General features: G+C 40.2%; 2 protein-coding genes across 8 annotated transcripts in view; one reads left to right on the forward strand and one right to left on the reverse strand.

Moving 5' to 3' along the window:
- Window positions 1–5,949, reverse strand: part of HPS5 (HPS5 biogenesis of lysosomal organelles complex 2 subunit 2) — a 30,977-nt gene extending 25,028 nt beyond the window's left edge. The window contains exons 1-4 of one of the 3 annotated variants that reach the window (XM_083704342.1): window positions 5,763–5,949; window positions 2,331–2,498; window positions 1,525–1,635; window positions 547–611 (exon numbers count right to left, since the gene is read on the reverse strand). In XM_083704342.1, coding sequence (XP_083560468.1) covers window positions 547–611; window positions 1,525–1,635; window positions 2,331–2,444 — 290 coding nt within the window. In that variant the 5' untranslated portion in view covers window positions 2,445–2,498; window positions 5,763–5,949. Of the gene's footprint in view, window positions 1–546; window positions 612–1,524; window positions 1,636–2,330; window positions 2,499–5,383; window positions 5,658–5,749 lie in introns of those variants that run through there. The other 2 variants (XM_083704343.1, XM_083704341.1) reach the window with 2 other exon arrangements.
- GTF2H1 (general transcription factor IIH subunit 1) lies at window positions 5,690–27,629 on the forward strand (the record flags this gene model as incomplete). 5 transcript variants are annotated; one of them, XM_083712368.1, is made up of 15 exons in its annotated part: window positions 5,690–5,826; window positions 11,075–11,243; window positions 12,410–12,602; window positions 13,998–14,160; window positions 15,439–15,532; window positions 16,871–17,020; window positions 18,904–18,983; window positions 19,584–19,714; window positions 20,177–20,264; window positions 20,380–20,468; window positions 21,501–21,618; window positions 22,713–22,803; window positions 23,171–23,286; window positions 24,169–24,261; window positions 25,079–27,629. In XM_083712368.1, 14 exons carry the CDS (start codon window positions 11,090–11,092, stop codon window positions 25,163–25,165), a joined length of 1,647 nt encoding a protein of 548 aa, XP_083568494.1. In that variant the 3' UTR covers window positions 25,166–27,629. The 5 variants fall into 5 exon arrangements, with proteins under 5 accessions (XP_083568494.1, XP_083568493.1, XP_083568492.1 ...); XM_083712367.1 differs by having other exon boundaries at window positions 5,695–5,993; XM_083712366.1 differs by lacking the exon at window positions 5,690–5,826 and adding an exon at window positions 6,044–6,360.
- Window positions 27,630–27,981: the final 352 nt, after the last annotated feature.

Genomic DNA, 27,981 nt, shown 5'->3' on the forward strand with positions numbered 1-27,981 from the left:
AACTTTTATTAATTTATTATTAATATGGTTTATAGGCCACTCTCCATTAAAAAATCCCAGACTGTTGAAACTGCAAACAACAGATCAATATCCCAACAGTAAACAGCAAAATACATTAAAATCTAACTACAACAATGAATAATAAATGGAACAGATATAATCCTTCCACTTATAGTTTGCTGCAAACCAGTTTGGTATTGTGTTGAATGCAGCAAATGCTGGCTTGTGTTTGCTCTATTTCAGATCCAGGTCTGAGGTCTACACAAATCACAGCTGGTTGCTTTTGGTAGCAAGAGCAAAGCAGAAGTGGAAGAGCCTAGCCTTCCACAAATGAAGGGAAGAGGAAGATGGAGTACATGTGCTCCTATAAATATGCTATACTTTAAAATGGTTAGCCTCTAAATGTTTACATTATTTTCATCATCGGAATGGATTCCCTTATTTGCATTACTGAAATGCCTCTACCATTTCCAAAAAAATAACCCAGTACTGTAATGCCAAAACAGTAATCCAACTTATTTCAAATACATAAATAACTGTTCTCACCTTGTAGCTACAGCAACATAGTCCTCATCATGTAAACAAAAGGAAATGCGGGAAATGGCACCTTCCTACCAGGAGATAAAGCAGATTTGTCCTATTAATATTTAGTGCCCCAGCAAAGCCTGATTTGTAGCTGTTATACATTTTCTTTTCATATTTATTGCCCACTCCCTACCTGATTTTTGACATATGAAAGAAGGAAGCAAAAATAAAAATCAGAGTCTGTTCTAGGTGGACTATCCCTTTATCACACCAACTGCCCTGTGGGAAGGATTCCGGTGACTTAATGCTTTGAGATTGAGATTGATAGTATGATTGTATTAATGCATTTTCACTTTTGTTACTTATAAGCTACCTTATTAGGCTGAATATAAGAGGTCTGGATGGTGGCAAACTGAAAACAGGCTGTTTCTGCAGTGACTTCTAGTTTGTGGAATGCTCTCCACAGGGATGCTTACCTGGCGTCTTCATTATATATCCTTAAACACTGGGCAAAAACATTCCTGTTCTTCCAAGCATTTGGCTAATGGCCTTTAGAACTGAGGAGGGGTTTTTTTGTTATTATGGTATGTATTTTTGTGTTTATATATTGTAAACCGCCCTGTGGTCTTTGGGTGAAGAATGGTAAAAAATAATAATTTAGCTTTGATGTCTTATTGGTCTTCTTGATCTGATTTCTGCATTAGCTACAATTCACATTTTAGAAGATTTTCTTAGTCATCTAAGGCCTGAAAGAGCAGCTGAAAAGACTTGGGGCAATATCCAACTAGCTCACACTCAAGAGTAGATCACTGAAATCAAGGCACTTAAGGCCATTAATTGCAGTGGCTCTGCTCCAAGTATGACGTGGCTAAGTATCATTCTAAATTTTGTAAATGAGATACAAAATTGTATCTAAAATAAAAAAAAACTTTATTTTTTTCTGCAAATAACATTTCATTCTTAGCCTGAGGTTTCTTAGAAGCATTCCTTCAATCTTACCTTATGAGTGAGAAAAAGTCTCTGTTTCCGGCTATCTTTCTGGATTAGATTCAGGCCTCCACCAGAGCTACCTAGCGCCAACCATTTTTGAGAAACTGCTATACATGTGCACTTAGAAAAGAGAAAAAGGATAGCGTTAAAAACCAGCTGGTTGCTGTAAGAAAATACATTAATGATACTTGTTTTATTTTCAGTTCTACTGAGGAAGAAAAAAATGTATCATGGAATGGGGACTCTATTTCACTCTTACTACTGATCCATTATAATAGCAAATGGGTCAAAAAATGTCTTGCTATGAACTGCTTAGCATGACAGCAACAAGGTGTTGTCTCTCCTGTAAAGAAATATAAACCACTTACAAATTTCTGTTGAAATTTGTAGTGGTATCTAACTAAATGAAAGAGGCCTCTCCTTGAGCCCTTAGAATTACAGAGTATAGCTAACAGTGCCCTAAATTATACTCTCCAATAAATAGTATAGTACCAACTCTTGCATATTTTCCTTCTACTTAATAAAATAATTTGTGAAATCCATTAAGCAGATAAAATCTTCTCTTCAAAAATAAGCAGAAAGTTTTACCATCAGGTTCTCCCCACATTCAGAATATTATCTTCTTAACATTTGTCTTTTAATTGTCTTTATGACTGAGAACTCATGCTTTAGCCTCAAAGCTTCTTGTAAAATTTTCTGCCAGTGGATGTCTACAGTTTCCACCTTGGAATGTATGCTATGAACTACAAGTACATGGTATTTCTAAATGCTGTTAAGCAAATATCAACATTATAGCAATTATGACTTGAACGCACCTTCAGACGATTAGAATCCAGCCTGAGAGCAGAAAGGAGTGGACTGAGGCACTCAAACTCTGCCAATACATGGCTGCAAGATTCAGGTACCACAGGCATAGACATCACTGGCATGAAAGATACAACAGTCTCTCAAAAGTTTGTTATTGTTTCATTTTCCAGCTCCACCTATCAAAATGAAATATAAAAATGTGAAATACAACTTCTTCACTTGTTAAACATTTGGATTCCTATACATTTATTTCTTCTGTGAAGGTACATAATTTAACATTGCTAATACTTCTATGATAGGACAAATAAACTGAACCATAGACAGATGGATATCAGTTACACAACTACTAATTAGCTGACTGATCCAGAACTGGTAAGCTTTCTGTAGCTTTCTGTAGCTTCAATTCCAGATTGAACTGAATCAGGGGAACTGAATTCAGGGGAACTCACTTCAAACATTCACATAGAAATGGCTGGACTGCACATGCCAAATACAACACAATAATGTACAGTACTTGCAAATCATCTCATAAGAATTTGGGGTGCACTTTCTAGGAGAAAAATGGCCCCAGTACATTGGCATAACCAACAGATATCAGCATCCACCCACAAACCCAGTTCAAAGATGAAATCCAAAACATGCTCACATACTTGAAAGCAGAACAGTTTAATGTGTTCATTTTTGGTCTTTAAATAGGAAAGACTCGATCATAACAAAGAACACACTTTTTTCTTCCAAGCTCTTCTCCAACCCACATAAATTCAATAAGCGATAGAAAAAGGAACCTTCTATTGTCACCATATATGAACCAAATGCAAATCATAGCACAACAGAAATGTGGGTGGTTGTTGCCAATTCCATACAAGCAATGCTTTTTTTCAGGGGGTACTCAAGATTAAGAAGTACCTGCACCTCTTTTGTTGTTGTTAAAAAGTGTGGCACTTAAAGTAACAACTTTATGCTGAGTACCGGTGCCTATTTTTCTAGGAAAAAAAGCACTGCATACAAGTCATTACTTTTGTACCAGACCTGCGGTCCGAAAAAGTAACTGGGATTTGAAGCATGGACGCTCCAACTCCGTGACAGGGAAAATTCATCTCCTATGATGTGCCCTACTGACCCAAAGGATTGCCTCCCCACCCCCAAAAGAGAGATCAGTCACGTATGGATAAGGAAACGGACTCTGCACCCAAAACACACTTTGGCATAGGCGCCGACTCCACAGGGGCAAAAATAGGCAAAAATCAGGCAAAAATAAGACCGGGCGGTCGGGCGGAGGGAAGGCGGAAGCTGCTGCTTTCCTGCATTCTGCCTCAGGGTCTTACTGCCCACCCGCTTCTCTTGCTGCGTTTGCTCAAACTCAACAAAGAGCAGGGAATCCCCTGCCCTCCTGGCAAGCAGAGGGTTAAGGAAAGGATCGAGTCCTTCCTTCTAATTCTTTCCTAGTCACACTGCGTGCAGGCTCCAGCCCACCACCTCCTCCTCTCCGTGCTCTAGGGATGCAGGTGGGAGAGAGAGAGGGCTGGCTTGGGGGGGGGGACTTTTGCCTTCCTTTCCTCCCCCCCACCCCGTTAAACTCCTCCCCTGCATTCTTAGCCAGCTGCTTCTCCGCACACCCCTCTTGTGCTTCTTGTCCCTTCTGTGTTTTTCCTTCCCTCCCCATTTAAAACGTGGTGACAAAGCACGGATCCACATGGATCCTCAGGATTTTTGCATTGGGTCACTCCAAATTCACCATGAGATCACATTACATGTCCATGGCTACAGTCTGTACCAAAAAAATCACGCACCCACTGTTGCCTGGGGCTGCAATGGTGCAAAAACGTGGTTACAAAGCATGGATCCTCAGGATTTTTGCATTGGGTCACCCCAAATTCACCATCAGATCACATAGCATGTCCATGGCTACATCTTGCACCAAAAAAATCACGCACCCACTGTTGCCTAGGGTCACAGTGGTGCAAAAACGTGGTTACAAAGCATGGATCCACATGGATCCTCAGGATTTTTGCATTGGGCTACTCCAAACTCACTGTCAGATATTAAAAATCTTTATAAAATAGAGAATTAAATACATACAGAATGTTAAATTTTCAGTTTTGAAATATTAGTACTAGTTTAGTACTGTATTTCTATATTACTATAGTACTGTATTAGTTATTTTCAAATACTTAAATATTTTTAGGGTGTAAGACCCAATTAAAGCCCGTTATTTACATACAGTATTACAGTATTTACATACAGTATTAGGCATACTGTATTAACTTTATTAACTGTATTAAAGCATTAACTTTGAGATATTATATTTATTTAATGAACCCTCAGCCTTATTCAAAGTAAGCTTAAATTAGCTATTTCACTTATTAATCAAAGTGCTATTACTGTGCGACAGCAATATTTTATGTTTTATTCTTTTAATGATAGTTTAGGATTTATTTAAATATCATTTCAGTCTTTTCAGAGCTATATATTCACTGCTCTGTAATAGTCTATAAGCATAATTGTTACTGTAAATTAAATTAGCTTTTTACGAAAATACCGTGCGTGTTTTTGGTTTTTGTTTTTTCCAAAGCCAAAAAGTGTTTCAGGCTTGTCGAGTTTCCTGGAGTGTGGAGTTATAGAGAGTCGAGTTTTCGGGGTTCTAATGTTGATCATATGACTCTAAAATACTTTTAAAAAACTTTAAAACTCACTAATTTTAATCTAAAATTTAGAAAACTTCCCGGGGCAGGACCCCGGTATGGGCCCCCCCAATATTTTTTATAAGTCGGCGCCCCTGCACTTTGGTCCAACCTTATGAGAGCCTAAGAACACCATGTAAAACCATTTGCTAGGGACAAGATTTGGGGATGGCGCCCAAGGGCAAAAGATTGCAAGGCAAATAACGTCAGAGGGAAGAAATAAGGAAGCGAGACTGAGCTTCAGCGGAAGGCCCCAAACCGAAACCCCTCAGCCGCCTCGGCACACCTGGCAGCAGAGAAGCACGCGGGGCACCTGCGGAGCCCTCTCCCCTTCCAACCCTCCCCCGGGGAAAGGAGGGGGCGGGATAACAAGCGCCCACCTGAGGGACAATAATGCCGCAGCCTGGAAGTCGGCTTTGGGAGCGCGGTTCGCCTCAGCTCCCGGCTACAGGTCGGCTTTCCCCGCGAGCCCCACCCGCCTGTCAGCTGCTCGGCTCTCCTGCCTGGCCTGCCCCGCCTCCAAACACAACGCAGCGCGCGTGACTTCACCGCCCCTTCCCCCCGCCCGCCCCTTAGCAGGCGTCATCCAAATGCGGCTGGCAGTTGCGTCACGCCGTCTCGCTCCCTCCGCGTCACGTGACGGCCACGCTCGCTCGGCCCTCCCCTTCCTCCCCCCCTTCGGACCATTGCTGAGGCAAGAGCCCCCTCCCCCCTCAGCGCGGCGGCGCCGGCGACCTAGAACGCACCCGCGGCACGTACGGAATGGAAGACGGGCGGGGCAAGCAACGGGTTCCTCACATCTGCAAGACCCGGTGGCGGACTCGTAAGGAATGAGACGAGAGTAACTGCCTTGTTATTGTTTCGTCGTCATCCTCCCCCTTCCCCCCCACCCTTCCTTCAGGACAGTGTCATGGCCGCGGCGGGGCGGGCAGGCCTTCACGTGACCAGGGAAGCGTCCAGGTGGCTGACGGGCACCGTCACGTGACGTGGGTAAGTGGCGCGGGGGCGACGGGAGTAGTAGTCTCCTTTTGTCACGTGATGCGGTCTGGCTTCTGCCGTGCGTGAGCTAACTGTTTCCGGTCACGTGTGCCTTCTCTGCCGAGCTCCTTGGCCGCCCCATGGCCCAGGAGGAGGCGGCGGCGTTGCGAGACCTTCAAGCCGGGAGCGAGGCGTCGTTGGCGCTCCGTGCTGTCCGTCTTTGGAAGTGAGGGCTTCAGTGTATGCTGCCAAGATCAGGAGGAGCGAGGAGTGAAAGTCCAGGGCCTCGGTAGTTACCCCTCACAGTAGGGGGCCTGACGGATTCAACGGTTCCGGGTTCGGAGGCCCGTCTCACTAGTTTTTGCTTCTTCGGAAGCGGGTAATGAATCTTTAATACTGGTCTGGGTTTCCTCTGTTCATGAAAGCCTGCTTATTACAAGGCCATAGGATGTGGCTATGGTTGCGCATGGCGAGGAAGCATGGGTTGCCCCCCCCCCTTTCGTACCTGTCAGTCCTTCCAATTAATATTTGTTTTTACCTCTACTTTAGGAAGTACTGTGGTATATCTTTACAGAGCAGCAAAGTTTTGTTTTGAGTCTGTATGTTTGCTTTTCGTGCTTTTTAATCTTGTATTCTAAAACTGCTATAAGTGCAGTGGAAGGATTGGCTAATAACGTGGAAGGGGTGTGCAGGGCTAGTGCAGTTTTGGAATGCTGAAGCTTTTCTTCCAGAAACTAGGGCCTAGAAATGTGGAAGGCAGAGTCTTCTGAATGAATAGAAGTATTGTTTAGATGTTGGAAGATGCATGTGCATGAGTTCTGCTTTGCTGATAGTACAATACAAATAACCTTTAAAAACCCACATTACTGTTTCCTATATTATATTGCTAAGTTCTCGATGGCACTAGAAATCATGCGTAGGAACACTTTTAAAATGCAGAGTAAAGAAAGTAAAGTGCTTGGTGTTTCTATTACAGGGTTCTTTAGTGCATTACAGCTGAGTGCCTGAAACAAAGCATTTGACGTTTTAACACAATTTGAGAGAGGCACACAGCTCTCTTCTAAATTAGTACGTATATCCTATTTGTCATGGGGCAGTACTTTAATTTACCAAGCTTTAGTAGGTAGGCTGTGTAGGGAATTGGTGAGATAACACAGATGTGATTATTCCTTCAGTTGTGAGTTCCTTCAATAATGTGAAAGAAAACTTAATGGACTGGAGGAGAAAACTTCAATTTGGAAGCTGGGTGTATTTTACCACCTTAGTCAGTTAGATAGTGTTTTATGCAAAAGTCAGTACTGTACATGCATGCTTCTCTGAACACACATTGGAGATGGCGGGAACAAATCTTTGATGAAAGTTAAGAATGAGTTTGATAGTCCTTTATTATCTTCCTGTTGAAAGAATACACACAGCTGCAATCGGCTTTCCCCCAGCTCTGTGAATGCTTTACAAAATAAAATTAATTACATTTACCCATCTATAAAAAATTTCTGAGTGATAACTGGTAGTTTTTTAATACTGAGTGACAACTTGAGCTAAGCACTCTTTTACAACCAGATAGGCAAAAAGCTTGTGCCATTCTAACATTAGCAGAAGGCGGCTGGGCAATAATGACTTGGTCCAAGGTGAGGGTTTGTTTTTCCCCTTAGTAGGACTTCTGTTTACATCTCTATCCAGTTTACATCTAAAAATAATTTTACCACACACAAAACAATGACACTGTGTATATTTCATTGTGTCTGTGATGGTTCTTTGGAGTCTATACACACAGCAGGATAGACATGTTCATCATGTGGCAATATAAATGAGATGCATTCAGTTTCTTACCTTTGGTTAGTTGAAGTATAATGTTTTGTGTTTCAAAACCATAGCTTAGAAGATTGAAAATAAGACTGGCTCATGTGTTCTGCATCCAAAGCAAACAGAAGAATTCAAGCCCGCTTTAGACCTTGAATAATGGGGGCGGTGTGAGTGTTCCACTGCAGAAACAGAAATCCTTGAACTAACAGAACTACTTCATTGTCTATTGCCAGCTGTTCTAAGCAGTCATGATATGAGTATATTAACTAATATGCTAATATTGTATGGATTAATAGAGCAGTTCTAAAGTTGGAAGTATTTCCTGTTCAAGCAGTAAAACCTTAAACTGACTGACCTTTTTCCTAGGGCAGTATAAAAAGCCATACTAGTCCAGCACAAAAAGGATATCCATGCAAGATATTGAACTTGGACAAACCAACCTTCAGAAACCTTTTATTGAAATATAAGCTAGGCTAGTTATTAAAAGTCTTTGCTTTTTGTGCTATTGGTGTTCATTTAATTTAGGAAGAATTAGTCCTCTCTGGTGTTCTATCATAGTTCTAACAGCATTTGCTTGTGAAGTGTTTGGCTGAAAATTGCATTATGAATATATGCAATACTCATTAAGTGGAGCCCACTTAATGATCTTATGTTAACTGAAGGGGCTGCCTATTTGCTTCTAGGTTCAGTTTAAAGTGCTGGTTCTAGCCTTTAACCAAATGATTTGCTGGGACCTAGTTTTTTGTTTTTTTAAAACAAAATTTATATACCACTTGATTGTAGTAAAACCTCTAAGTGGCTTACAAGAAATATTAAAATTATCAGTAAAAAACTATTTAAAACAATTAAGAACTTTTAAAAATAAGTAAATGTAACAAAGAAAGTTTAATTGTTGGTTATTTCAGGAACTGCCTACACCTGTGAGCCTCTCTTTTAAGATTTCTGAAATATCTTTAAAACCAACAACCCTGTCAAATTTGCCACTTATTAATTACGTGTTTCCACTTCTCTATAGTGTGTAGTGAAACATAGCTGTGTTTCCATATCTTCACATTGTTTATTTCCCTGCCCGCATCCCACCAGAAGCAATCAACAGTGTGAAGGAGGCATGGGGAAATGCAAGGTGTGATTACACCAGGAAATTGGAGATGGGAACTTGACATGTGGTTGCCACACTCAGACTTGTGTTTATTGTAACCTACTCAGCCCCATTCAGGGCAGATTTTAATCTGCAGCACTTGCCAACTAATCAGTTAAAGCTTGATGCTTTTATTTGAGGGGTAGCAGAATTACTAATCCCTATCTCTTTTTTTGAAGACTAGTATCTGGAATATGCAGGACCCAGTGAAATTGAGTTAGAATCAGTTTTCAAATAATTGCATCCTCCCTGCAGGTCTCCTCAGGGAAGTCTTTCCAAGGACCCTGGACCCGCCGGAGAGAATTTATGGGTTTGCAGGGAGGAGGAAGGGAAAAAGCATTCCACTTTCACAGCCATTGGATATTATACAGTATATTTTGTAGTATATATTGCAAAGTGGTTTGGGATAGATAAAGGGCTTATTCAGCAAATGGAACCACCAACTGAAACAGTCAAATTTTTAAATGATCATTCAGCAAGGAAGAGTGTATTTTAAAAGGTTATTAGATGGCACTTTCCCAGCACTTTTTGGCAAGTTTCATAATCTGTTGGACAATATAAAGGCTTAGGGAGATCAATTGACATTGGACTTTACTTGATTCCCCTCATTTTCAGATCAGACAGAATTATGTCTTTGGACTATTGGTCATAGCTTTATTTCCATACATTTTGGGCCAGATTCAGTTAACAGTTGCACTAACAGAAGCCCACAGGAGCCTTCCAAGTGCAAAGGGACTTCTCTCTTCTCTCCATGCACCCACTCGGATTGGCTCTAGGGAGTTGAGAGAGCCCCCAGAACAGTGTGCAGGGGAGGAGAGGGAAGATTGCTCCATCTGGCAAGTGGAAATGAAATAATTGTAATAGCATAATGTTGAATTTCACCATCAACATTAATATTTCATGTTTTTAGGTAGTTTTTAATCAACATAGCTCTTATGATGTTAGCCCACTATAGCAATTGAAAGTGCAGCTATTAATGTGATTCAGTAACAGGAAGACCTACATGCTACTATAGCAGACCAATTTGCTATAGTGGAAGAGAATTCCTGATGCCCAACAGGACTTTTCCTTACTGTTCTTTCCACCAGCAATGCATGCATACACTTAAAATCTTCTCTTGATGATTGGAGGAGCCTTATTTGGTGGGCAGCAGAGGGGGAAAAGGGAAGGAAAGTCCTATTGTGTGAGTAGAATTCCATTCAGACATCATCAAATGCAATCTGGGTTTTTTTGCATCCAAAATCTAAAATTTGTCTGCTCCACTTCCAGTCTGGAGAATAGAAGGTTATCTTTCATTTTTCATGATTCAGAAAACAAAATGCACAAATAACAATAAAATGTAAACTCTTTGACCACCTTACAATCCCTATCTATGTGATAGCCTGTTCCTTGAATTTTCAAATATAATTCATACTGGAGAGAGCTTGGGCTTGTCTTGTTCTGCCTTCTGGCAGGGAAAACAAAACAAAGGGAGGTGGAAGATGCTGGTGTCAGAAGACTTACTGTATTTTTTTGTGTATAAGATGCCCCCTACTTTTGGGGACCCCAAATTTAGAAAATGGACATGATTTTTAACCTTAGTTTAAAGTAAAAAAAAACCCTAGTCTTATACATGGAAAAGTACAGTATGTGCCTATAATCAGTATTTTTGTTTAATTCCTGGGTCATTATATTCATTGGTAGAAACAATAAACAATTCACTGCTCATTTTACAATGGGCTATTAGTTCCCCCCCCAAAAAAAAATTGCCTGATGAATGGCTGCAAGCCAGTTAAGTGCATTAACAGCAACCAGCAATGAATCTCCTATTTCCAGTGCAAGCCAGAGGCGTAGCGGGCGGGGGGGGCAGGGCACACTGGCACCACACCATGGGGGCGGCACTTAGTGTGAGGCCTGAGCCACGCATCTCTCCTAGGAGTGACATGGTGGCTCAGGCGCCTGCAGGCTCTGTGCCATCCAAAACAGCAGCCGTCTTACAGCTGAGCTCCGTGCAGCGCACCCTGCCCTGGCGCACCCCACCCCCATGGGTGGTTTCTCCCGGGTGCAGGAGCTGCTAGCTGCCCCACTGGTGGACGCTTCTAAATTGTTAAAGCAAGTGTGAAACTATGGAAAACAAATAATGCTGAAATAAGTTTATCTTTTTAAAATGCAGTCCTCTGTAGCCATTATGGCAACATCATCTGAAGAAGTGTTACTAATAGTAAAGAAGGTGCGTCAAAAGAAGCAGGACGGAGCTCTTTACCTCATGGCTGAAAGAATAGCCTGGGCACCTGAGGGCAAAGACCGATTCACAATCAGCCATATGTATGCAGATATAAAATGTAAGTGAAATGCCCAACACTTGTTTCATCATGTAATGTTTGGTTGAATATAAATGTTAAATGCTTAGCTGTTCTGTTTGAAGAGTTCAGGATGGGGGCTAAATAAACAAACCTCCCTAAACATGTTTGAGTCATTGGATATTGCATTGTTGTTTTAGTTTTGAAAAAATAAGACTTGCAGAACTCTAGCTGTTACTCCACAGCAACCTTATGTGGATATATTATTTTCTTGGAACCTGCCAACTTTCGGTGCACTGGCTAGCGTTACTGTCTTACATAACTGCTCCTTACTGTTTGCGATTCTTTTGCTTTCAGAAATGAATTGTCTTTATTGGGAGAAAACCTGTGGGTCTTCCCAGTGATAAGTGGAATAACATAAATATGGGGAGATGCTGTGATTTATTAAGAAGAGTTCATGGCTTGTACATAGGAAGGATTTGAGCAGTGGTTTTCAACCAGTGTGCCATGGCACCCTGGAGTGCCTTGAATGATGGTCAGGCGTGTTGCAGGCAACACTGGCCTCTCTCCCTCTTCCCTCCCTCCTCTGATGCCCTCTTGTGTCTCTGCCTCCCAAAGGCTTGCACAGCTGTTTGTTGCAGCAGCCCTGGCTATAAGCTCTGGAGGCAAGTGGTGCCTCTGGGAGACACCTCTCTGGAGCAGCGGGGCAGGGGGGAGAGCTCAGAGACCAGGGACGGCAACTTACTGGAGGACTCCCAAGGAGAGGGGAAAGGAGGCTGAGGGAACACTCCACAAGGGAGGGTGTTTGAAAAAGGCTGAGAGGCTGCCAGCTCTGTGAAAGGCATGACATAACTGGACTCCTGAGCCCCACAGGGGTGCCACAGAAAGACTGTAGTTGGTTAAAGGAGCCGTGGACTCAAAAAGGTTGAAAACCTCTGGATTAGAGCATGAGCCCCAAGCTGTCCTCTAAAGGGATTAGGATAACAGTGCAGTGAGAGACATCTGTCCATTGAATGTCAGTCAGGCCTCATTGCTGTTTATGTGAATGGTTGCTGTAAATAGATATTGAATTGAATTGTATGTGCCACTCTTCTGTTTTAATCAGTGTTCCAGGTGGCATTAGAAAAGTCATACAAGCTGAAAATTTATTGTTGTGCACATAGAAATTATTTGGGGAGCACTTCTGTTATGTAATTTATATTCTTTAGGCCAGAAAATCAGTCCTGAAGGAAAAGCTAAGATTCAGCTTCAGTTGGTACTCCATGCAGGGGACACAACCAACTTCCATTTCTCTAATGAGAGCACAGCAGTGAAAGAGAGAGATGCAGTAAAGGATCTCCTTCAGCAGTTACTGCCCAAGTTCAAGAGGAAAGCTAATAAAGAACTTGAGGAAAAAAACAGGTAAAGAATGTCCCTGTGTCTTTTACTTACAGTGTAAACCAGTTTTGGTAATTTGTTAAACTGTCTTGTAATTGTGCCAGATCCATTATGGCTAAGTTATTGTCCCTAATTGTAACAGTAGCCTGGCTTGATTTCCAGATGCATAGATGTTGTGCGAGTGGCGTACTCCTCTAACTTGTCAGAAGTGGAGCTTTTCTTTATAGTTGTTGAGCTGTTGCAATATTAGTAAATAGTAAATTCTGTATTAAGGGTATGTATGCTGAAACTGGCACAAAATGAATTGCAGTAGCCTTCCTTGGGCTATGTTTTACTGATTTAATAAAGTATTAGATGTCATGGAATTGCTTCCATTGAAACGTTCCCAATTAGAACAAGATTTTCTGTCTGCACAGCAGGACCTCCTCTCTTACCCACTCCTAAATCTCTACTGGGGGTTCCCCAACCCTCCCGAGCCGATTGAAAGGGGCTCACAAGGAGAGGGGAAAGAAGTCCCATGGTGCAGATGGAAGTCTTGAATCACTTTAACTGCTCTAACTTGTTCTCCCCAAAAATGGAAGCTCCACAATCCCAAGTGGTAAAAAACAGCTGTTACGTAAACATACACAGAACTTTGCAGTAATTCTATAAAAAGTAGCTGGTTAAGATGGGGAAAACAATACTTTTGAAAAAGATTGTGTGTGTCCCTTCAGTTCTCCAGAATCTAAGGCTTCAATCCTAAGAATTCTAAGCAAACTTACTAAAGAGGCAGCCCCATTGAACACACACATGCTCCTGAGCACATGTGAGGATTGCTCTGCACATTTAGGTTTCCTGTGTAGCATAAAAATACTTTCTTTGTAAAAGTAACTGTTAACATTCTTGATATTTTTTCATACGTAGGGCTTACCTCCAAAAGAAAAAAACATGTTGTTTAATGTTTCTAAAAGTGCAATTACAATTGAAAAAAATGATGGGGTGGTAATCTGATGATGAAAGGAAGCTTTAGTAAAACAGATAAGGAATCAGTTTTCAGTGATCCACACCTCCCCAGTCTGTCCTGTTGGGTCTTCCAGTCCTCTGTCACGAAGTTGGAAGAGGGGTGCAGGACACTGCATGAGACAGTAGGATCACAAAAACTGCTTCACTTCCTGTTCTATTAGATTTTTTATATATAATTATTTCATATAGTACAGTTGGTTTTGAATTGATATACCTCGATTTAAAAAAATTAATTGTATGTGTAGTAATTTTCATGTTTCATGAACTTACCACTTTTGTAAATCAAAATTTGAGTATCAAAACAGCATAGGTGCCATTTGCTTGTATGTAGCTTGCATATAAACACTAGTTTCTAGAATCCAGTAAGTTATCTTTGGAATTAAACACTTTGAACAATTTTTAATCTTCTCTTGCCAGAATGCTGCAAGAAGATCCTGTTTTGTTTCAACTTTATAAAGACCTTGTTGTGAGTCAGGTGATCAGTGCTGAGGAGTTCTGGGCCAACCGTTTAAGCATGAATTCTGTGGACAGTTCTACTACATCTAATAAGCAGGATGTGGGCATTTCTGCAGCTTTTCTGGTATGTTTATTGAGGGTTTCTTAATCTAAAAATATTTTTAGCCTTCTTTTAAGGGTAAAAGTTCTCTCAGGGTGACTTACAAGATGAAAGCATACAACAAAACACAATAAAATAAAGTAAGCGAGAAAAGAGCCCATTTTTAAAAAAAATAAAAAGAATAACATAGAAATAAAACCATCGGTACCTCAACAAGAGCAGTTCAAGGGAAGACCAAAGGAAACAGGTGTGTTTTCAGAGCTTTCCAATAGACCTGTCACAACAAGGACTGCTGGAATCCAGATGATATGGTATTCTAAAATCTGCTGTCTAGTGGTTGCCAGTCTTAACTGCTCTCACAGTTGGGCAAGTAAAAACAGCCTGCATTGTGCAAGCAAGCTGATATGGATGCAGGCCGTTCTTCAAGTAACTTGGACTGTTCTTTTAAGGTCACAAGGGCTGGGGGTTTTTAAGTCACGGTGCCATTTTTTCCAGGCTCAATTCAAGATGCTGGGCTTGTTCTTTAAAGCCTTGAAGAGCCTGGAACTGGAGTGCTTGAAGGTCTGCCTTCTTTGGCATGAACATACCCATTAATTAAAATGTTCTCTGAAGACCCTTTTCCAGTATACCTGCCTTCATAGATTAGACAAATGGGTCATCAAGGAGAGGGTCTTTGTTCTGGTTCCACCTAAGCTTTGGAACGTCTAACGACATGATAGCTTAGCACATTTTTGGAAACTTTCAGGCACTGGGCTAAGTCTGTCCTATTCTCTTGGGCTTTTGACAATTCAATGATCCTGTCCACATATGTTAAACCATAGTTTAAAACAAACAATAGTGCATGCTGCTCAACAGTTTCCAGAGCACTCCTGCTGAACCATAAATGAAACAAGCCAGAGTCCCACTTGTCATGTTGCCTGAACCCAGGCCTGTGGTTTGTTTCCGCCAAACAAGCTACCATGATGTATAGCCACTCATATTCCTTGAGCCCTCTTTTTTCATATATGCTGATCTAGGAAGTATTAAACACCACAATTGAGTCCAGGTGTGTATGTTATCTGCATGGGAGTATAGAAATAAGCCTTGGGCTCATGCCCCCTCATTATGCTCGAATCTGTAATCAGGACTGAGGCTTACACACATAGGGTACTAACTAGCTGTTTCTCAGTATAGGTTAAGTATTGGACATAAGGATGTGTACAAGCCATTTTGACACATAGTATTGACATAGTTCATTGGTGCCATTTAACAATGATTTGCAAAAGTTCAAATAAATTATTGTCAGTATTTATCTTCTTGTAGGCTGATGTTCGACCTCAGACAGATGGATGCAATGGTCTCAGATATAATTTGACTTCAGATATCATTGAATCTATATTTAGAACTTATCCTGCAGGTAAATAATATATTCAAAACTGAGCTTATATATACATATGTAGCATCCCTGGTATCTATGCAGTTTTTCTGACTTTTCTCTTCAATTCACATATCGACTTCCATATATTTTCTCCTTCATTTTAAACTTTTAAACCATAAAAAGTTGGTGTTTTCAGCCTTGCATCTTTGTCCTGTGGGATGTTAAATGATATTAATTGATTTTACGTTTAAACTGTAATGATCTGTCCTTATGGAACCTCTGCTTCTCCAAGGTAACCTAGGATTCCCCATTGTATGAACTTTATAAATTATATGCATAACCTAAATTAATGGTTATATCTGATTCACATGAATGGTCTTTGTTTCTCTCCACGCTATACTGTCTTTAATTCCCCTCTAAGGGGCAGAAGAGATTAGTTGATGGGTTGCAAAAGTATTTTATTTATTGTGATCACTTCTTCCTCTTGTATTTCCCAGACTGGAAGTGACTTGGAAAGACTTAGAGGGGAAGGGAATTGGTGGCACAGGAGTACATGGGGAGAATTTCCATTTGGAAATTTCTTGAAAGGAGCCAGAGAATTGAATGAAAACAGAATGAAAGTTCCTCCTCCTGTTTCTCCCTCCCACTCTACTTAAATGTTAGTTATCTGAAACAGCTAAGAGGAAGATATCTAGACCTGGCCTCAGGCAGGCCACTTGCTTTGGAATGTAGAAGAGAGATCTGGCCCTTCACCTGCCATTTGAAAATGGCTCACATAAAACAGCATACACCAACCATTTGTGTATCCATATTGCTAGAAAGATTAATAGACTACTCGTTTTTCCTGAGAACAGTGCCCAATGACAGATCAGCAGTTAAATTCCATTTATTTGTATGTGTTGTAAACAAGGCCAATGTCAATTTAAATTACACATATTTAAGCACATATATAAACAGCATGATGTAGTAGTTCCCAAAAGGTGGCTTGAGTCCACCAGTTGGTGTCTTGAACCTTGCAGTTGGTTACAAGCTTGCCATCAATGGCAGATATGGGGTGGGAGCATGCAAAGAGTTTGGAGTGGTTTCTCTCCCCCCCCCTCCCCCCACCTCCTGGTCAAGGATCAGCAAGTTCTGAACAAAAATAAAATCCTGTTAGTGTGTCCTTTTAACAGAATGTTTGGAAACAATTGAATGAATCTTCTTCCATTCCTGTTCAATGTTACTTTTTCATTGCATGTTGAACTATATTTTTGCGGTTGTGATACACTGTAAATCATCCTGAAATCTGATACAATGAGCAATATAAATACATTGTAAATTATTTAATTTGAACATAAAGTATCGTTTCTAAGTGTTTTATGTTTGTCATGCTTACAGTAAAACTGAAATACGCAGAAAATGTTCCTCACAATATGACAGAGAAAGAATTCTGGACACGATTCTTCCAGTCTCACTATTTCCACAGGGATAGGCTGAATGCAGGATCAAAAGACCTTTTTGCAGAATGTGCCAAAATGGATGAAAAGGGTATGTTCTTATTTCTTCACCTGTAGACAATACACTGCAGTTTCTAGCCAAGTTTGTCAGCTTCAGTAATTATACCAAATAACATAGAAATCACATCTGGTAAATACTATACTCAAGAGTAGCAAACTAGAGTACTGTACTTAACTATTATAATATTTTAAAAATTTTCAGCTTGTGATATTGAACTTTTAAGGCAGTTCACTCAGCAATGACCTATTGACTAACATTCCAAGATGGTAGGATTCCACCACCATGTGTGAAAGGTGGACACTTCTTTGCTTACCTTTCATGTTTTATTCGTATTATTTTTAGAATTATTGCACATATATTCTAGAAACAAAGGTAACCCATACCCAGCAAATCCAACAAAATTTTCTTTTGAGATCCCAAAAGTACACTATGAAAGCCTGTATTCTCATCCATACACTAAGACTTATAACAGTATGCATATGTAAAACATGTTCTTACTAAGTGATCCACAAGTTAGTAAGGTAGACACTTTTCTTCTTATACTTTTCCCTTTGATGATTTTGTCTATGAAGGAAGGGATGGAAATGAGTGGAAATTACTGCCACAATACTTGCAAAGCTAATTGAAAACACATCAGTAATTTGCTCACATAGGGTTGTATCCAGCTCCCTGGAGCACATTGATTAAATTTTTCAATAGTTGTTCTGATATGGCATCCTGTATTTTAAATTCTCACAACTGAGTCCTTGAGTGTATTTTGAGGGTGCATAGGAGAGGAGAGGGAAGTTTCATTGAGCAAGCTGCAGTTTGTTGCACAAGTGGGACAGCAGTGAGGGACGACCACATCTTAAAGAAAAGTGGGTGCTTATTGAAAAGTAGTACGTAAGTATCTATCCCATAAAGCCACTACAGTCGTAATTGTGGCTTCTGATTGGCTGCAGGAAGCTCCTGCAGCCAATCAGAAGCTGTGGAAGCCCCATCGGACGTTCGGGTTCCAAAAGAACATTCACTTTCGGGTTTGCGGCATTCAGGAGCCAAAATGTCAGAGTTCCAGGGCTTTTGGGATCCAAGGTACGACTGTATATGTATAACATGGAAAAACATACAGTGGTGCCTTGCTAGACGAAAAGAATCCGTTCCGCGATTCTCTTCGTCTAGCGGTTTTTTCGTCTTGCAAAGCAAGCCCATTGACAGCTTAGCGGATTAGCGCTACAGCTGTCTAGCGGCTTCTAGCGATCAGCTGTTAAGCGGCTTATCAGCGGAACAGCTGATAAGCGGCTTAGCGGCTTAGGGAAAGGGCGGAAAAAGCGGGAAAAACCCGCGGGGGGACGCAAGATTTTTTCGTCTTGCGAAGCAACCCCATAGGGAAATTCGTTTTGCGAAGCGCCTCCAAAACGGAAAACCCTTTCGTCTAGCGGGTTTTCCGTCTAGCGGGGCACCACTGTATTTGTTTGGTTCACATGTAATGCTAAGGTGTGATTCAAGCAAAGCACCTGGCTTGCACGTTCTCTCTCCCTTCTCACAGCTATGCAGTTAGGAGAACTGTTGCTGAGTTTAGCTTTTTTTTAAAAAAAATGGTTTCACATTGCATATGAATTGGGGAACCTGGTTTATAACAATGTTTCATTGCTAAATGAGCTAGCTTCAGACTGTGACTTATGAAGGTGGCTCACGTTAACAAATGCTGGTTGTAAGCCATGGTGCCTGGCTTATATGCAAACTAAAAGCTCAAGCCTTCCCAGCTGTTTGGGAGTGGGTAAATCACACACATCTGTTAAGTGCTAAATCATGTTTCTTTTTGTAGGCTGCTTGCCCCACTTGCTAAGCTTAGATTGCACTGTTAGGCTGAAAGACCTGTCTCAATACGGCATACCATCCTCCAAGTATATATGAATTTTCCCTCTTTCTCCTAGGATTAAAAACAATGGTGTCTCAAGGTGTGAAAAATCCTTTATTAGATTTAACAGCCTTGGAAGATAAAACGTTGGATGAAGTAAGTATGAGTGATTTAAAACTATGAATTGTATAATATGTATGCCAAGTAAGCATAGGGTATTGGCTCTCAGGACTCTGTTTGGGCTGTACCGCTTCCGTAGCCATGTCCCTCACCAGCCCTTCTTCACACCATCCATTCGTCTACTTATGTGGCTGGAGTGTGTCCTTGAATTCTGATAATGCCTCTTGCTTGCCTGAAGGACACTACTAGTACATTGGCAGGTTCCATAAGTTGCCATGACAAGTGTACCGCTGCCATCTGGCAAGTATGACAGACAGACCTGCCTTCCCTCTCAGTGATCCCAATAAGGGATCATTGCCTTATTGGCTCTTGCCAAGAAATCAATTACCTAGTTTCAGAAAGCCCATTTGCCATTGGGCAATAATGATTTGAGCACTAGTAGCATGGTGCTTCTCTTGCAAAAGCTGTCTTAATTATGTTCTTGTTCAGATCCGGGTAAGAGATTTAAAGATAGGGTTACCAACTCTTACAGTGTCACAACCTGCACTGCCAATAGTTCAGCATCTGATTTCAGATCTTCATATTTTAAAATGCAGGATGTCTTGTTCAAACGTTTTATCATCTCTTCCTTTGCAGGGTTATGGTGTTTCCTTGGCGGCTTCCACATCCAACGCTACAAAATCAATAAAAGAGAGTAGCAATGCTGCCATTATAAAACGGTTTAACCATCACAGTGCCATGGTCCTTGCAGCTGGGCTCAGAAAACAGTAAGTTTCAGCTAAGAACAGATCTTCAACTAGACTGAAAATCAACCAAGTCTATACTGTCAAATAGCCTAGCTCTATTTGTGTTGATGTTTAATAATTGAAATCAAAATGGAACAGTCAAACCATGCCCTTTGTAGGTCTGCTCAGATTGGCTCTGACGTTGGGACTCTCTCAGGCAGTTTTTATTAACTTACTTTTTGGGTGCATGTATTGTCCATCGAACCAAAAGTCCCAGGATGGGCACATCACTAAAACTGTCTTCTATCAAAGGAAGTGTACATGGGGCTAGAGACTGCTGCCCAAAGGAAACTGTCTTCTCCTTACCCCTGACACAGTGCATTTGCATAAATGCATTTTGCTTGTGCATAGAGATGAGGGATTGAATCCTGACCATTGTACAGATCTATCTAAACTTGAGTAGTTTGAGAGAACACAGTATAATGCCTAATTCTTGCTTTTCAGAGACACACAGAATGACCACTACAATGAGGCCAGCAGTATGGATGGAAATTCCAGAGATTCAGATTTCTTTCAGCCACCGGTAAAAAAGGTAAGGCTTCCTTTGTGATTCTAAAAGAATACCAATTTTCTCCCTTATGGGACTATGCCAAGTTCTGCTTCTTGTGTCTAGTTCTACAGTACCATGACTATGCCTTGTCTTACAGGTAAAGCTGCAAGAGTCCATTGAATATGAAGATTTAGAAAACAACAACAGCGTTAGAACTATTGCACTAAACCTAAAGAAATCAGATAGGTATGATTTGCAGGCCAAATAAAGTAGTTTGGTTCTTTTGGTTCAATACAAAAAATCATTGACCCTGTTCTCCTCTTTTCTGTACATCATGCTTTCAACGAGAAAGAAGCATGCTTATATATACATTACCTTCAATTATGTTTTTTATAAAAAGAAATAAATTAGAATCTTGCCCTCGGGCTTACAGTTTAACAGACAACAGCAGAAAAAGGGGAAGGAAGGGCTGGCAAATCTGAAGATACCCCAGAACACACTGAGAAACATGAAAATAATTCCAAATATTACATTCTGCTTTTGCAAGAGCTTTATATAAGCAGAAGTGAAATAGTAGCTGTAAAATGTTACCACACAGCTCTGCACAAACTCTTGTATATGCTCTTGTACATGCATTTGCAAAATACTTACCGCTGTTTTCTTTCCACTTAACAGTTATTGTTGAATCTAGCACTTAGGCCTAAATCCAACATAGAGAAGCATTTTTTCACACATCGATTTCAGTGGGCTTAAGCAGTGTTTCCCAAGCTTTGGTCTCCAACTGTTTTTCATCTGCAACTCCCACCATCCCTTGCTAGCAGGACCTGTGGTCAGGGATGATGGGAATTGTAGTCCAAAAACAGTTGGAGACCCAAGTTTTGGGAAATACGGGGGTTTAACAAAGTCCAAGTCTCTGTTGATTTTAGGCTATAATCTTTTTCACTTGTTAAGATAATTAGGTGGATTAGAAGTGGTTGCAATATTTTATTGGCCCATGTGTTCCTCACTTCACCACTTTTCTGGCTGTTGTTTTTGTTTTGTATTTTCTGAAAAATTGACTTCATTGGTTATCCAGCTTAATCAGACACAATCCCTTGGGTTCCCTTGCAGTGGAAGATTTCATTTTCTGGAAAATCAATATGCATTTTAAGAAAACAATTTTTTCATTTCGAGCAGAACAAAAGGTGCTACAAAGGTACCTACAGAGTGGGGTTGAACACTGAGAAATTGGATTGTTGTTCCCAGATTTTTAATTATAATTTCTCCTTTGGTCAACAGGTATTATCATGGTCCAACACCAATTCAATCACAGCAATATGCAACTAGCCAAGATATTATTAATTCTTTGTATAGTATTAGAGAAGAAATGGACACTTATGTACCCAAACTAACTCAGGTAGGATATGCATGTTGCTTTATTAAATAAAACATTCAACCCGAAGTATGGCTGTACTTAGTTACAGTCTGGCATGGAACCCTGTTAAGCTATCAGTTTTTGCAAGTGGTTCTTCCATGTGAATGCTTCCCAACCACCAATAGTTCTTGCATGTTTACTACAGCCCTCCACTGTAAGTCTACAGAGTTGTAACATGTAAGGTATTAAATCACTTCTAGGATAAACTCAGGACTCTGTTGGAGAGGATTAAACATGGGACATCCACAGAAAATATATATGGGTGGATTCAACTTGGTTGTTTCATGCATGGAACAAGGTTTGCTTGTGAAATGGGACTTTGCCCCCACCCCATACACTTCCTAAATCGACTCTGGAGGGTTGGCGGCAAAGTCCCATCGCATGAGTGGCTTTGTTCTCCATGCACATACCCCACTTACCACTATCTGAATTCCACTCTCTGATCAGAAGGCGTTTGGAGTACACTTAGTATTGTTTCATTCACTCAAATAATCAATACTGTATTGGGATATATGAAGAAGACAGTCTTTTGAGTTTAAAGGAACTAGGCCATTTTGATACATGATTGCATAACCTAACTGCCTTAGCACATTAACTGCTCAGTTATGAAATAGCATAGTGCTTTGCTCGTTCATTCATTTGCTATATTTTTTGAGCTCTCCGCCTGCACACCTTGCAGTTGAGCAGCAGGAAGTGAAAACGTGCCTCTTCTTGTACGGCACTTTCAGACATTAGATGTGAACAGATTGTTCTTGCTGTTGGTTTGGTGTTTTTTCTCCCTTATTCTGACAGCCAGCTTGATTTTTCTTCTTCTGCTATTAGGCTAAACTATGTACTGTACTGTAAAGCACTTTAAGAATGGTTATGGCTGAGTTATATAAATATAATAAATATCCACTTGGGGTATTACAAGAATTGTCATTCTTAATATAACACCAAATAATAATTGTACTTTAGAACAAAATTAATATGGCATATAACTATATGGTTAAGCCCATATGACTCAAGCAATATCCATAGGTTTTGAGGAGTTCTTTTATTATGGTGTCTGACCTTTATTTTGCCTCTTTTTCAAGGTTATCTCAAGTGGTGCTGCAAATAGTACGATCGCAGCTCTGTCACCTGGAGGAGCACTTATGCAGGGTGGAACACAGCAAGCCATAAATCGTAAGTATTTTCTGTTTTCGTCACTCATGCCTTAGCAAATGTGTGAAATGCTCATGTAAGCATTATAGGACAATTCTTTTAGCTAAGGTGAAGAGATTGAAAATATCTGACTAGTTGTACAACCTTGGCTGTGGCAAGAGTTCTTTTTCCACCCAACTCAGGCAAGTTGAATAGTTTTCAGTGAGGGACAGTGAACCGGCCCCCTGCTATAAAAATTTGCTGACCTCTGGCCTAGTCCTTAACTGTGTGGGATCCTCTAATGATGCGAATATCAAAAACACAATTTTCTGCCCACTGCCAACTATCACAGTTTGTGAGACGAAGTGGTGGTATAAATGTGACTTGCCTTCATTGTTTTTGACTGCAGAGATGGTGCCAAATGATGTTCAGGCTGAGCTGAAACACTTGTATGTGGCACTAGGAGAGCTGTTACGACATTTTTGGTCCTGCTTTCCGGTTAACACACCATTCCTAGAAGAGAAGGTAGGAAGGATCTGTAGTAGGACTTGGCTTATCCTTATCATTATTGATAGACAGCAGTCTGTTCTGTAATGAAATGTGCATGCTGAGATCTGTTGATATGAAAGCTTTCTATAATGAATGGCCTGCTGCATGCAACAATTCTGTCCCAGATGAACAGCAGTGTGTGGAATGTCAGCCTGAAGAAAGTTCGCTATTGGAGCAAATGTAGTACCAGCTGATCTTGCTACCTAATCCAGTGGTTTTTTCAAATAATTTCGAAAGAGGTGATTTTTGTCTTCAGGGACTTTAAAAGAAGCTTTGAAAAATAATAAGTGCAGGAACGAAAGTTTTGCACTGCATATGTGTTCTGTATTTTAATCAGGCATACTATAGAAAGTTTAAAGTATAACAACTTTAAAGAAACTTCCACATGCTAAAACAAGTGTGTAGTCTGCTTTCCCATTCAATGGGAAAAGAAGTTTTAGGGTTCTATTTAAATATGTCTCTGCTAACACACGGTTTTTTGATCCAGTGGAAGATGCTATAAATGGAAAGTGTGAGGTGGAAGTAATTTTCACAGATATTTCCCCCCTTCCATCTGTCTGACCCACACGTGACCTCCCCCCATCTGTTTCAGAGTTGGGGGCCCTTTTTTGGAATAGTGTAGTGTGTAGCATAGGGAGCTGCAAAAGAAAAAGGGACATTTGTGGGGGTTAAACCCCCCCCCCATTTCCCCACTTGCAGAATGCTCCAGTGGATTAGAGTTATTTCAGCAGCGGAGCACAATTGGCTACAAGCATTAGGGTGAAATCCAACAGTGGAAATCTACCAGTGGAACGGATAAGTTTGAAAAAGCAAAATAGCTTCCTTTAAATGTTTGTTCTCTGATATTTTCTCTTTCAGGTTGTGAAAATGAGGAGTAATCTGGAAAGATTTCAAGTTACTAAACTGTGTCCATTCCAAGACAAAATTCGAAGACAGTATTTAAGCATAAATGTAAGAGGGAAAAGCAACCTACGAATATGAAATAATAAGGGTAGCATAATGCATTGTTCATATAAATTGCTGATTGCTAGAAAAAATGGCAAAATTGATTTGCCTTATATGAAACAGGTACCATTAGCTTCAGAAATAAGGAAGCTTTCAGTTTTTTCTAGAGTGGGCAGTGAACACCGGGAAAGTATTTCCTGTAACCCAGCCCCCTTCCTTCTTAAATGTCAACTTTGAAAATGACCACTATGCCCACCTGTTCCTCCCATGTCGTAAAATGGACAGCATCTCAATCAACTTTTTAACAGCAGGGACATCACATTAACTGAAGGTACCTTGTGGTCACTATCCTGCTTCAAAGCTTTATCATGATCATGACTCAAGTGCCCAAACACTTATTTTCCTATGGGTGGTCTTACTGAATCCATTGCCACAACCTGTATAAGATAAGGCTAAAGGTGATTTTTTTTTTTGTGAGTTGTTTAAACTTCCCTTCAAGTTGCTAGCTATATATTGCCAGTATGTACTGTAGTGCAATAGAGGACCAGTAAAAAAAAAGTTCTGACTCATTAAATTAGGTCTTCTCGTTTACCATCACTGATCTGTGTGTGATTCTGCTTTTTTTTGCACTCAGAGAAGATGAATACTTGGTGTTCTATACAACTCAGTTCTCCTCAGAGTAGACTCAATCAAAATTAACAGTCCAGACTTAAGTCACTTTCATTAACTTCATTGGGTCCACTCTTAATAGGACTAACATTGAATGTAGCCCTTGGCTTAGTAATATTTTTGTACTAATTTTTGCAAACCTTGTTTTTTTCAGCTGATAAATCACATAGAAGAAATGCTGCAAACAGCCTACAATAAATTCCACACATGGCAGTCTCGGCGTATGTTGAAGAAAACGTGAAGACCCAGTGATGCCAGATTTTTTGAGTGGGAAGCATTTGCAATAGCTGTAGGAATGCAGCTACCCAGTGGGGTATATCTTACAGACAATGCTGGAAAGTCAGCATCATACGGACTCCTGAAAACGATGCTAACTGAACTTGCACACTTTCTGGAAAGAAACAAGAGGTCAAACTTGAAAACTAGGAAGTTAAAAGGAACCAAACCAGAAGAGCTAAGTGGCAAATATCTCTATCTATAAATGTAAAGACACTGTTTACTGCAGTTACTCAGGAACTGCTTTTGATTTTCATAAAGAGCTGCTTTCAGAAATAAAAACTTTAAAAAGGGTGTATTAATAAAATCCAAGATTGTTTGTCTAGTTTTTTAAAAGTGTATGATACAGGGTAGAACCTAAACAGTTATTTCTTCACTGTATCCTGGCATTATATTGAATTCTGTTTGTATTTCTAGAAACAGGTTTAACATTTTAAATATTATTGAGAGACTTTTTAGCCTCAAATTCCTAAGCAGCTTAGATGCTAAAATAAACAAGTTTGGTTTTTTTTGCCATGTTTTGCTACAAATCAACAGCTAATGCACTGATGAAGTTTGGTGTTTAAAGGAGGTACCTTTGGCAGAAAGAGTGCAAAGTTTTATGCAGGATTTTTACCAGCCATCGTTTACATGTTTTCTTTTTACTGCTAGAGTGTGCTGCTGCAGTTTTTTAAAGTCTGACTTTTGTTTGGAGGTGAAACAAAATCATTTTTAAAGTGAGTTTAAGAAGCTTACAGAAGTAATAACTTTTTATACTATTGAGGGGAAAAACAATCTTACATGTGCTTTTTTCAGTTCTCTCCTGATGACTGTTAGCGCTGTATCTGGCGACTAGATAATCATTGAAGAGTGAAAATACGATATCTTTAGCTATATGTGGAATCTGTTCCATGTTATGGTCCAAATAGGAAGCATTTCACTCTTACCTAAGATGTACCTGCCATGTATTAAATACTTGACTTATAAAAACAAAGTAAACTTGTTTTATATAGTCCATGGAGTCAGACTCCTTATATTTTGTTGTCTTAATGTCTTCCTCATTAGAAGTCTATTCTAGGACCAAGCAAATGGCTTTGATTATGTGTGTGATGAGATCTATTGAGATATTTTAGAAACTAGTGGTTTATGACCCCATAAACCATTATTTTTTAGTGGCGACTGTTGGAATTCATTGGTAAGTTAGAAACTTTGTCCTATTTTCAGAACTGTTCATGCCCAGAAAGAATTATTAGTATTACTGATTTACAGTGTATTGGCATGAAGGATCGCTTCCCACCTTGAGCCATGTCTATGAACTAGCAGTTTGAGAGCCACAAGGATTTCTCCTCATGCAAGAGTATGTGCTTCTTTACATGCTCACACAGTGTTCTCCAGTGAATTGATATTCTGCAACAACCCAAACTTGATAAGCAGACCACTGTATCTATACTGAAATACTATGAAGTAGATGTAAGGCATTATCCTTAAACTTGCCACTGCTTGCCTTTTCAGAGGGGCTGCATGTTATGTGTTGCAAAATGATTCTGCTTCTAAACGAAAAGGAGCTTTCTCTTTGATTGGACGCGGCGAAATGTGAAAAGCTGGAATTAATCATGAATAATAAAAGCTGCTGCTGCTGTGGTAATGTCAACTTACTGAAACATGGCTCTGGTAATACGTCACTGGGTCTTTTGGGTGAGCCCCTCAAGCAAGCGTAATTCTGATGACCTTGTCGGCAGTGTACCAATGACACATACATATCTTCAAGTACCATCTGTGCAACAAAGAGCGTACTACAGGCGGCAGGCTGAAACAGCTTTTTGCATTGAGAAATGCTTCGGTCAGGCTCAAGTGCAGGATTCATGTGCACACATTCCACTTGATCCTGTTGCTGTGAAGGCATGAAGGTATACATTTGCACTGATACTTCTGAGCAATAATTAGCTGATACAAACCATAAAGGTGGGCTTCATCAAAACTTATTCAGGCAGATAACCAGATTGACGGTCATTTAACAAAATATTTTTTCTGTCTTCTCTTCCTGGAATTTTAAAATTTCCATAGTTATGTCGGGCTTTGGGATAAAAAAGTCTGTAATTGCAGAAATATCCCCAAATAGAGAATTTAAACACCGTGAATGGTTTTTTCAATTCTTTGACTTGAGAAGTACCATGAGACTCTCCTACCAGAAGATGGCAATAGCACTATCATGCCTACATCATGCCTACTTTCCTTACATAGCTCTTTTGTGCTCCTGCTGTTTGACCTTTGTTGATTCCAGTACTACTTAAGCATGGTCCGAAACAGATGAGTGGCATTAACTGTGAATTGATGTTTTGCTAACCATGCAGTTATTGGAATCTGAAGATAGAACTTGTCTTGAATGGAAACTCATGCAACTTGTATCACTGGCATTGATCCAAAATTGTAGAATAAATCTGAATTCTGTAGTCAAGTGGTTTTTCTATGCTTTAGGGTGTCTATCTTGTGACTTCTCTCAAATCAAGAGGAAATATCAACTCAAGAATCTGATAATCATGCTTGTGTAACTGAGTATTTTAAAGGTTCTTTTGTTTTTGACACGCTGAACTGTAATTCATTTCAACATTTTACTTGCAAATATTCTAGGCTGCTGCGGCTGTCCTTCAGTTGAAAGGAAAATATCCTTTCTATCTTTTAAATGGGAGCCTCAGCTGTGTGAGCTACTGCTGCTCAGGCATTGCATGTAGGGTAATGGCACACATGCACATCAATGCTCACCCAACCACACAGTCTGCACATTCAGCAAGAGGTCTAGGAGAT

Source organism: Podarcis gaigeae (genome assembly GCF_964106915.1).
Source record: "Podarcis gaigeae genome assembly, chromosome: 1".
Classification (NCBI taxonomy): domain Eukaryota; kingdom Metazoa; phylum Chordata; class Lepidosauria; order Squamata; family Lacertidae; genus Podarcis; species Podarcis gaigeae.